The 11,259-nt window shown below is 45.7% G+C and overlaps 1 protein-coding gene across 2 annotated transcripts in view; it reads right to left on the bottom strand.

Moving 5' to 3' along the window:
• Positions 1–677: 677 nt before the first annotated feature.
• The window catches only part of ACLY (ATP citrate lyase), a 46,054-nt gene continuing 35,472 nt past the window's right edge, over positions 678–11,259 (bottom strand). For both annotated transcript variants that reach the window (XM_066263632.1, XM_066263633.1), the window contains 7 exons: positions 8,781–8,935; positions 6,883–7,033; positions 6,544–6,687; positions 4,308–4,421; positions 3,863–3,945; positions 3,510–3,586; positions 678–1,647 (listed from right to left, as the gene is read on the bottom strand). In XM_066263632.1, the coding sequence (XP_066119729.1) occupies positions 1,553–1,647; positions 3,510–3,586; positions 3,863–3,945; positions 4,308–4,421; positions 6,544–6,687; positions 6,883–7,033; positions 8,781–8,935 (819 nt within the window). In that variant the 3' untranslated portion in view covers positions 678–1,552. The remainder of the gene's footprint in view (positions 1,648–3,509; positions 3,587–3,862; positions 3,946–4,307; positions 4,422–6,543; positions 6,688–6,882; positions 7,034–8,780; positions 8,936–11,259) is intronic.

Raw genomic sequence — 11,259 nt, 5'->3', positions numbered from 1 at the left:
TCATGAAAGTGAGCAAGTTACTTATTATCTGTGAATCCATTATGTTCTAATAATAGTGTTATCTATGTTGGAAGATCACTATGAGGATTAAATGAAATGCTTGTCTTCCAGTGCCTGGCCCATCGCTATACTGTTCCCTATGTAATTGTTCAAAAGATGACCAAAAACGACGTTTGGATTTTAGGCAAGGGAATGTCTCAATTAGATGTGGTGGCAATGTGGACAGTGGACTGTAAGGGGTCAAAGGTAGAACTCGAGGCACAAGTTGACACTAGATATGGATTCATCAGAGGGATAATTAAAGGGTAGACGGAATGATAACTAGACTTGATTATTTCACAGGGTATACAAATATCAAATTATGTTGTATATCTGAAACTAATGTCAGTTATACTTTAAATTATTTTTAAAAAGAATAAATCATAGGACTGTCAACCATATAGAGGTTGACTCCCAAATTGTTGGTATAAATATCTGGGTTGAGTAGACCTTTTTTTCCCATTTACTGAGAGTCTAGATTTAAGAGTGGGTGTTTTGTTTCTGGAAACAGTGTTTAGATTAATTCCTTTTTTTAAAAGAGGTAGATTAAAAATTTTAAAGCTACATGTAGTAAAATTATTAGAAAGTACAGTTCAAAAGAATGTAGATGAAAGGGTATGGATGACATGAGACAGCAGTAGGTATTCATTGTTACTGTATACTTTATTCAAACCAAACTATGATAATACGGAGAAGAGACTGAGGTGGCAGCTGCCCAGAATCTTTATGGATTACAGATGCAAACTGGCTAGAGACGAGTCCTTGGACCCACACTTCAGTAAAAGACAGACAAGTCAGTTGCATAAATAGAGAACATAACACAGAAGACATTTCACAGCTTTTTGCTTTGCGTTTCCATTTTAACCATATGTATGTTACAACTTTACATTTTAAATAACTCCACATATTTTGTGACAATGGCTAAAGATGCAATGATCTCAACCCCCTGACATAAGCAGACTTTGGTCTGCAACACGGAACGTTTCAGTGAGATACCAAACAAACCCTAACACAGAACATACAAAAAGACCAGATTAATACAATGCTCTTTATGTTATATGAGCAAGAAGGGAAGTGGAAAATCAAGACGCTAAGGATGCTTTAAATGTATAGTAGTATCTTGAGGTCTTAAAACTTCCATTCCCTTCCTCTAGGGAAAACATTTTTTTTTAACTAATGGAAAAAAGAAAGCAACATCAGAAAGCCCTACAATGAGGAAAAACACTATCATGACAGTGCTTAGATGCTTTTATGTAATAAATACAGTAGGTAGCAGAGCAAATGTCACAAGTATTGGCTTGGTTTTTATTTCTATGCATATAAAAAAATATTACGCTTCTTTATGTGGACTGAACAATGTTAGCCTGTGGGTGTTGGTCTTTAGTGCCTGTACACCAGTGGCTGTTAACATTCCAGGCCCATCCTATAGCAAGCTCCAGTGCCAGCTGTCTGCACGCTATTTCCCAGGGGGAGGAGTTGTCTTCACTTTCTTGCAACAGGGTTCCTGCCTCAGTTACATGCTCATGTGTTCCGGAAGAACATATGAAATATCATCCCATGGGTGACGATACAGCCCCTGCTTCAGCCTCTTCTGGTCAAGATAGTGTCCTAAAACGAAGCATGTGCATTTTTTAAATTAAGAGTTAGTGAATTTGTGCCTGACCAAGTGGTGGCACAGTGGATAGAGAATTGGACTGGGATGTGGAGGACCCAGGTTCGAGACCCCCGAGGTCGCCAGCTTGAGCGCGGGCTCATATGGTTTATTGTTTGTTTGTTTTTTGTGACAGACAGAGGGACAGATAGGGATAGACAGACAGGAAGGGAGAGAGATGAGAAGCATCAATTCTTCATTGCGGCACCTTAGTTGTCCATTGATTGCTTTCTCATATGTGCCTTGACCGGGGGGCTACAGCAGACCGAGTGACCCCTTGCTCAAGCCAGTGACCTTGGGCTCAAGCTGATGAGCTTTTTGCTCAAGCCAGATGAGCCCGCACTCAAGCTGGCGACCTCGGGGTCTCAAACCTGGGCCCTCCGCGTCCCAGTCCAATGCTTTATCCACTGCGCCACCGCCTGGTCGCGGGCTCATATGGTTTGAGCAAAGCTCACCAGCTTGGACCCAAGGTCGCTGGCTTGAGCAAGGGGTTACTTGGTCTGCTTAAGGCCCGTGGTCAAGGCACATATAAGAAAGCAATCAATGAACAGCTAAGGTGTCGCAACGAAAAACTGATGATTAATGCTTCTCATCTCTCTCCATTCCTGTCAGTCCCTATCTATCCCTCTCTCTGACTCTCTCTCTCTCTGTAAAAAAAAAAAAAAAAAAAAAAAGTGAATTTGTAAGTTTGGTGAAGGAGAAAGGATAAGGAAGGGAAATCTTTCTCTCTTTTTGGAGACAGAGATAGGGACAGACAGTAAGGGAGATGAGAAGTATCAATTCTTTGTTGCAGCACCTTAGTTGTTCATTGACTGCTTTCCCATATGTGCCTTGACCGGGGGACTACAGCAGACAGAGTGACCCCTCGCTCAAGCCAGTGACCTCGGGCTCAAGCTGGTGACTCGGGGTTTCAAACCTGGGTCCTCTGTGTCCCAGTCCAACACTGTATCCACTGCGCCACTGCCTGGTCAGGGAAATCTTTCTAATACTAAAAGGCAGATGGCAAATATGAAGATATGGGGAAGTAAATCCAGATCCATTCCCAAGGTAGATGCCAGGCTTGGTAAAAAAAGGAACTGCTGGCCTGACCAGGTGGTGGCACAGTGGATAGAGCGTCGGACTGGGATGCGGAGGGCCCAGGTTCGAGACCCCGAGGTCACCAGCTTGAGCGCGGGCTCATCTGGCTTGAGCAAAAAGCTCACCAGCTTGGACCCAAGGTTGCTGGCTCGAGCAAGGGGTTCCTCAGTCTGCTGAAGGCCCGCGGTCAAGGCACATATGAGAAAGCAATCAATGAACAACTAAGGTGCCACAACGAAAAACTGATGATTGATGCTTCTCATCTCTCTCCGTTCCTGTCTGTCTGTCCCTATCTATCCCTCTCTCTGACTCTCTGTCCCTGTAAAAAAAAAAAAAAAGAAAAAAGAAAAAAAAGGGAACTGCTGTATTTAATTATTTTGCTGGGCTTGCAATTAAAGTCATTTTCTTTTTTCTTTTTTTAGTGAGAGAGAGACAGGAGAGAGATGAGAAGTATCTACTCATAGCTGCGGCACCTTACTTATTCACTGATTGCTTTCTCATATGATGCCTTGACCGGGGGGCTCCAGCTGAGCCAGTGACCCCTTGCTCGTCAAAGTCATTTTCAAGGACAAAGGACCAAAGATAAAGATGAAAGGGACATGAAAGTAAGGAAGGAAGGATTAGAAACAATGATTAAATCAATGTGACATCTCTGTAGATCCCACATGGGTTAAGTGGTATAGCTGGACTACAGGGTTAAAAAAACCCTAAAAAATTCTTTAAACAATAACAACTAACTCACCAATGAAGCCCATACTCCTTCCCAGTACAAAGATGCCATTAAGGGCTCCAATGTCAATGTATTCATCAGCTTCTTCTCTGCAACACACAATCGATATGCAGTTTTAAAATGCTTCACGTGACCGCCCTCTACCTCACCGACAGGACGACCTCTGCCCAGGATTGCGAAGCTAGCTCTCTGATTTCAAAGTGGAAAAGGGGTGCTCTGGGTGGTAGGAGTAGAGGTAGTTTTTTTTTTTTTAATACCTCTCTATATTTTCTAAACCCTCTATAATGAACATGCATTGCTTTTAGAGTTAGGAGGGAACAACAAAAATCAATACACAGCAAGAAGGAAAGGATTGCAAAGCTCACCGAGTAAAGGACCCACAGCTTCTGAGCATGTCTACAAATGCAACTCCAATGAAGCCATCTACATTCAGGATAAGATTTGGTTTCTGGGAAGGGAAAACATTCAAAGCATTTATTATTATTTCTCATTCTTTTCCCTTATACTTCTGCTGCTTACTGTAGTACTATGCATTCCAATCACCATTTAAACACCTCCCACCAAAACATCCCAGCTGGTTAGAAGAGACTCTTACTGAGTTCAGTCTCCAATGTTTAGCAAAGGACCTGACATCTAGTTGACACTTAGTACATGTCTGTTGAACTTAAGTTATGCAACAGAAATAAAATTTTCCAGAAAACAAGCTTTAGTATTAGCTATACAATCAAAAGGTAATGTGGCTGCCTTATTTCCCCAAAGAAATTCACCCAACACCTGTAACTCAGGAATGAGGGACATTTTCTTTTTTACCTTCGACGTGGTAATCTTTTCCACTTCCAGCGCATAGTCGAGCAGGGGGGTGGCAGGGAAATGCTGTTTGACATAATCTTTGAGGATCTGCACTCGCATATCTGGGTTGTTTATCTGGAAAGTGACTCAGGGTTACAGAGGAATGCACTCTAAGACTGCTGTTAAGGAATATGTTCGTGCTCGTGTCACGAGAAGACACAACTACACATTTCATAGCCAGGTGTGTCCCAGGCATCAGATCAACAAGTAAGTGTTCCCACGTAGCACAGATTATAACACTGGGGCTTAAGGTTTTCAAAGTCCTCTCATGTTTCATTTGGGCCTCAAAACAGCCTTAGGTTCTCTTTGTTATGCCACAAACAAGGAACTGAGGCTTGGAGATACGGAGTTAGCCATGGATTCTACTGTGTTAAGAAGCAGGGGGCTGGGGCTTAACCACTTTCTAACCAGAAGTCTTGGGTTCTAGCCACTAACCATGCTGCCCACCCACCAACTTAGCAGCCCGGTCAAGCTGCAACAAAGTTCCACACAAAGTAAGCACCTCTGAAAATTTAGGGAGAAACTCTGGACCTTCAATGAATAGAGATGAGCAGCCTGTTAAGAAACCTACACTAAACACTAACTGTCAGTGGGGGAGGGAGAGGGATCACGCACACGCCAAAACCCAATGCCAGTGTGGCCTGCTCCCTCAGCAGAGACCCGTGAGGTCGGTACAAACTCCGGAAAGAAAGGAGCCCGAAAAACTGAGTGTGGCAGCCCAGTTCTGACGCTATCTCAGAAGGAGGCCTTGCACCATGGATGGGAGACATGCTTGGGAGCTGGGGGTGGCTGAGCCAAGTTCTGCAAAGCCTGGATGGAATGTCCCCTGAACTAACCAACCACCGCCCTGGTTCTAGTGCAGTCCCTGCTGATCAGACAACTTCTGGAGGTCTGTCCCACGCTGGCTAAGCATTTGGATGCCAAGAAGGGTGTTCGGGATCACAGGCACTACTCTCTTGTTTTCTTCTTTATACTTCTCTGCATTTTCTAAGTCCTCTATAATCAACATGCATTGCTTTTAGAGTTGGGAGGGAACGAAAATCTGTAAATGTTAGGAAGAAAAAGGCTGCAAAGCTCAGCATAAAGCATCCACAGTATGAATGTGAGTCATAAGCTCCAACTAGACCAGCAGAGTGACTGACTAAATGAGGTTTCTAGTGCTAGAGTTAGGACCCCAAAGCAAAGGACCTAAGGAGCTGACCCTGTAAGGTCCTGAGAGCAGCTGTTGCTACTTCTTTCTCCATTGGATTTCTAAATATAACTCACTACCAGGACACACAGAGGACTACCTGTTCTGCCAGAGACTCTAATAACTATTTAAAATACTTCCTGGCCTCTACCAATCAGGTTTGCTCTGATACTATTGCTCTTCCTGCCCCAGTGATGTCAGACTTACACGTATCTTTCTTTGGCCAATAAAATTCTAATGAAAGTGACCCATACAACTAGTAAGCAGAAGCTTTAAGAGCTTTCACGTGGTTTTGCCATGACTGTTTTCCTAGCTAGGAGTGCTGCTTCAATGTACATGGCAGAAAACAGAGTCGCTGGTGACCCACAGCAGGTGTAGGGTGAATAAAAAATAAACCTTTGCTGTTGCAAGCCACTGAACTTTTGGAGTTGTATGTTAGTTACTGCAGCATGCTACTGGCCTCAGGTGACTGATGTATCCCCTTAATCCTGACCTCAGTCCTTTCTCCTATAAGGTTCATGAATTTCCAGCTCATCGTATTTTCACACCACAACTGAACACAATAAAAACTGTTTAAAGGCAATCTGTATTATAATGTTGGTATCAAGAGTCTGGGTGTTGCCTGACCAGGCGGTGGTGCAGTGGATAGAGCATCGGACTGGGATGCTGAGGACTCAGGTTCGAGACCCCGACGTTGCCAGCTTGAGCGCAGGCTCATCTGGTTTGAGCAAAAGCTCACCAGCTTGAGCCCAAGGTCACTGGCTCGAGCAAGGGGTTACTCGGTCTGCTGAAGGCCTGTGGTCAAGGCACATATGAGAAAGCAATCAATGAACAACTAAGGTGTCGCAATGTGCAATGAAAAACTAATGACCGATGCTTTTCATCTTTCCCTGTCTGTCCCTCTCTCTGACTCTCTCTCTCTCTAAAAAAAAAAAAAAAGTCTGGGTGTCCTCAACCTACTTGACGCTCTTCTGTCCCCATAGATCCAGATTAAGGAAAACAACTTACGGACTTCACTCTGTGGCCGATGCCCATGATCAGTTTTCCTTCCTTCTTCATCTTGTTCACAAACTCCATGGGGATAATGCCACTGTCAAAGGCTTTGCTGAACATCTTGGCTGCTGCATCCAGGGCACCCCCAAACCGGTCCCCCTGTAGGAGAAGCAAGCCCATGCTGCCCTGAGCTGCGAGTCTTCTTCAACTTTGCAGACCAATCTGGCATGCCCTGAACAGCCCCAGCAAGGTTTTTACCCTCCCTGGCTTGTTCTAGGACCCTGCTGTAGCCACGCAGCCTAGTTCCAAAACCCAGTGTCCCTGCTGCGCACCTCCCAGGATGACAGTACTCACAATCGTGAGCAGCCCTGAGGTGAGGCTGGAGACCAGGTCCTTCCCAGCCCGTGCACAGATGATGGTGTTATGAGCCCCGGACACAGCTGGCCCATGATCAGCGGTCACCATCAGGCACATCTCAATGAACTGGCAGGAGTACTTTGGCAACCTGGAGGAGGGTAAGTAAAGGGACAGGGAAAGGAGGGTAGAAACAACGATGAGCTGCTGAACAGGACGTATGTTGACAAGGCCATGCTCCTACTTTTTCCCATCTCCCTAAACAAGTCACTCAAATTCAAGAAGGGCAGCAACCTGCCAATCCAGGTCTGATACTATCACACAACTCCAGGACAGAACAGATTCCTGAGCGGCTTTGGACTTTGCTGATAACAAATACTGGTTTTAAACAGAATTAGTAACCAGGGTTTGAAATCTCTTCTGTAGTCAGCAGTTTTCAACATGAGTTGCTATGAAAGGATTTGAGCTGTTTGTGGCTAACCTCCAGGACCAGACAAGAGGAGGCGAGGTCCCTTTCAGAGCATGAGGCCAGAGGCCTCCTCCAGTGTTCACCCTACCAAATGATGATTAAGAATGTAGTCTGGCCTGACCAGACAATGGTGCAGTGCATAGAGCGTCGAACTGGGATGTGAAGGACCCAGGTTTGAAACCGCGAGGTCCCTGGCTTGAGTGTGGGCTCATCGTGCTTGGGCATGGGCTCACAAGCTTGAACGCAAGGTTGCTGGCTTGAACCCAAAGGTCGCTGGCTTGAGCAAGGGGTCACTTGCTCTGCTGTAGCATGCGTCAAGGCACATATGAGAAAGCAATCACTGCCCTGGATGGTTTGCTCAGTGGTAGAGCTTTGGCCCAGCCTGGGGATGTCCCAGGTCCAATTCTTGGTTAAGGCATACAGGAGAAGTGCCCATCTCCTTCTCCATCCTTCCCCCCTCCCTCCTTTCTACCTCTCTTCCCCTCCTGCAGCCAAGGTTCCACTGGAGCAAGTTGGCCCAGGTGATGAGAATGGCACCATGGCCTTGGCTCAGGTGCTAGAATGGCTCAGTTTGCAATGGAGCAATGCCCCAGATGGGCAGAGCATTGCCCCCTAGCTAGTGGGCCTGCCGGGTGGATCCTGGTCAGGCACATGCGGGAGTCTGTTTCTCTGCCTTCCTGCTTCTCACTTAAGAAAGATACAAAAAGAAAGCAATTAGTGAATAACTAAGGAGCTGCAACGAAGAAATAATGCTTCTCATCTCTCTCCCTTCCTGTCTGTCCCTATCTGTCCCTCTCTGTCTCTGTCAAAAAAAGAAAAAAAGAAAAAGAATGTAGACTGGAGCCTTAGGGATGCAAGAGCAGAGGGAAGCCTGCTCAGGTGTTCCAGTTCATGAATATTTCCCAAGAAGGGCCCACAGCAGGACCAAACCCACAAGCCTGTGAATTATACACTTATTGGTCCCCTGGTCCATCTAGCAGTCCCAGGGAAGAGCTAAGCTTGGGAGTTGCAAGGAAAACCAAATTTCAGGCTGATGATACAAGTGCTTTATGCCTGTTCAACCCTACCAGCCCTGTACTCTTTAAGCTACCTGATCTGTCCAGCTCTCCCCTGCTAGCCCTCACCTTTCTCTCAGGAGGCCTGCACTTGCTCCATCCCATGTCTTTATAAGTTCCCAAGGGAAAGGAGCTGATCCAAGATTCCTGATTAAGTCATGCATTCTACTTCTCTTGGCTCAGACTGGCCTTTCCGTCCTTGGAAGACACAGACGCTGCCTGAATTGCTTTCCTTTAGCCTTACCATTGATCTGTAGCCACAAAGACTGGCTGACCCTGGATGTTCCAAGGCTGCCCATCCGTTCCCATTAGGGAAAAAAATCATCAACTCCCAAGTTGTAGAGTCCTACCAACTCCTGCCTTTCACGCCTCACCTTCTCTGGAACCAAAGGAGGCCGAGGACCCCGCCGATGCCCATCTCTTCCTTGAAGACCTCGGTGATGGGCATGCCTGCATAGATGAGCTCCTGTCCTCGCTCATCGCAGATGCTGGTCATGAACGAGGCAGGTTTGCGGATCAAGCCCAGCTCCTGAGCAGAGACGGGGCAGAGGTAAGTAGCGCTATGGTGACCACAGAGATTTTTCCTGGACCGCCCCATATCTGTGCTCTCAGAACCAGTGTGTCAGGAATGTCAAAATTCTGTAATGGCGCCTGACCAGGAAGTGGCGCAGTGGATAGAGCGTTGCACTGGGATGCGGAGGACCCAGGTTCGAGACCCTGAGGTCGCCAGCTTGAGCGCAGGCCCATCTGGTTTGAGCAAAAGCTCACCAGCTTGGACTCAAGGTCGCTGGCTCGAGCAAGGGGTTACTCGGTCTGCTGAAGGCCCGCAGTCAAGGCACATATGAGAAAGCAATCAATGAACAACTAAGATGTCACAACAAAAAACTGATGATTGATGCTTCTCATCTGTCTTTGTTCCTGTCTGTCTGTCCCTATCTATCACTCTCTCTGATTCTCTCTCTGTCTCTGTTAAAAAAAAAAAAAAATCCGTAATGGCTTTCCATCATGTCAGATCGAGCCTGGGCTCAGGGCTCCCTTACGCATCTCCACCCAGCCTGACAGATAAACTCCTCCCAAGGAAGAAGTGCAAAAGCCCTTTAATGGATCGTTTCAGGTACAGCAAACAGGAGTGCCATGCCCATGGCACCTGCTCAGCCTCAGCACTAGTCTGCTCTGTACTGAGCGTCCGCAGGGCCAGGCAGTGCGCTAAGCCGTTTACGGCCATGCCCATGGCACCTGCTCAGCCTCAGCACTAGTCTGCTCTGTACTGAGCGTCCGCAGGGCCAGGCAGTGCGCTAAGCTGTTTACGGCCCTCAGCGCACTCTAACCTCACAGAGGAGACTCATTCCTCATGTCATAGCACAAGTGGCTCGGCCACCAGCCCATGATCACCTGGCTAAGAATCGGAAGAATGACTCCAAAAGAAAAAATGTAAACACTTCACACACAGCTGCCAATCCCTCACCAAAATGTAAAGAGGCACATGGCTGTGGAGACGGAGGATCCCCTCAAGATGTCTGTTATCCAGGGGAGGGGACCAAGCTCCCAAATTTCCCATTTCCCGAGTTGAGGCACACAAGAGTATCACCATTTAGCAACGTTTGTCCAAACCCATTTCTTCAATTACCCCTTAAGAACTTTAATTTAAAAGTGCTTTTCATTTATGTTTTAATTATAGAAATAGATTCTCCTTTTTAAAGATTTAAAATAGAACAGATAAAGTTATGTTGCCTTTGCTCCACCCCATCTCAGTTTTTTGCCTTAGTTTGTTCGTTTAGTGGACATCTTTCCAGACCTTTCTTTCTACACTTTTATTTACATGCATATATAAGCACATGGAAAATGTACAACACTGTTTGGGGTGCTTAGAGTTTTTATCATCACAATAGATGTACTGTTCTGTAATGTGTTTACTCAATGAACCGAAGCTCTGTAGCCCTCTGCACACACATAGCTCTAGTTCTTCCCTTACCTATTATATGTATTCCTTCTCACGACAATACCACCATTTAGCTATTCCTTCACTGAGAGCTATCAACTAGAAAAATATTCTTGAACATGTTTTTTTGTTTGTATATGTAAGCATTTCTCTGAAGTAGTTTTCTAGACCTGAAATCTCTGGGCCATAGGTATGAGCATTTTAAAATTTGCTTCATATTACCCAACTGCCTTTCAGAAAGGCTGTGTCAATTTCCAACAATGAATGAATGCACCAGCTTCCTCACACCATACAAACAGCACATTACCAAAGAATTCTTTAAATCTTTGCTGGCATGAGGGAAATAATTGGTATCATAGTTTTTTACTTTGGTTCCTTTTTTAATGAGTGAGATTGAGCATTTTTTCCTATTGAAAGGCCCTTCCCTACCCATTTTTCTATTTGGATTTTTTAAAAATTTGATTTCTAAGAGTTCTTATATATCAAAAAAATTAAAATTAGCTCTTTATCCATGCCCCTTAGACAAGAAGGTACAGTAGACACTCTACTGTACCCTGAACTCTCTTAGGAAGCACACACAACTCTAGGGGACATGTCCCAGCCCGTCTCTAGGTCAGGCCACCCAGCAGTGGGAGATACCTACAGCCCTCTGCTCTTGGGCCCTGCATCTGTCGTACCCATTGGTCAGAAGGGGCACCTCACAAGCTCACAAGGAGGAGGTGGAATCCAAGAGTCAGTAAACCAGTTTCTCCTGAGCCCTTGGAGAAGACTCCCCTAGGGGGTGTGGTTCGGAGTCCAGAACTGTGATCACATGGTTGCTGTAACTTCTAGGGTAGTCCTGGTTTCCAAGGATTCAAGGCAAATCAACTCAAAACCCACCACCAACTTAGCTCCGAAATTTCCCTTGCCCACAG

This window comes from Saccopteryx bilineata, chromosome 2, assembly GCF_036850765.1.
Source record: "Saccopteryx bilineata isolate mSacBil1 chromosome 2, mSacBil1_pri_phased_curated, whole genome shotgun sequence".
NCBI lineage: Eukaryota > Metazoa > Chordata > Mammalia > Chiroptera > Emballonuridae > Saccopteryx > Saccopteryx bilineata.
Note: the sequence above shows the minus strand (reverse complement) of the source record. Positions and strands in the feature narration are given on the sequence as shown.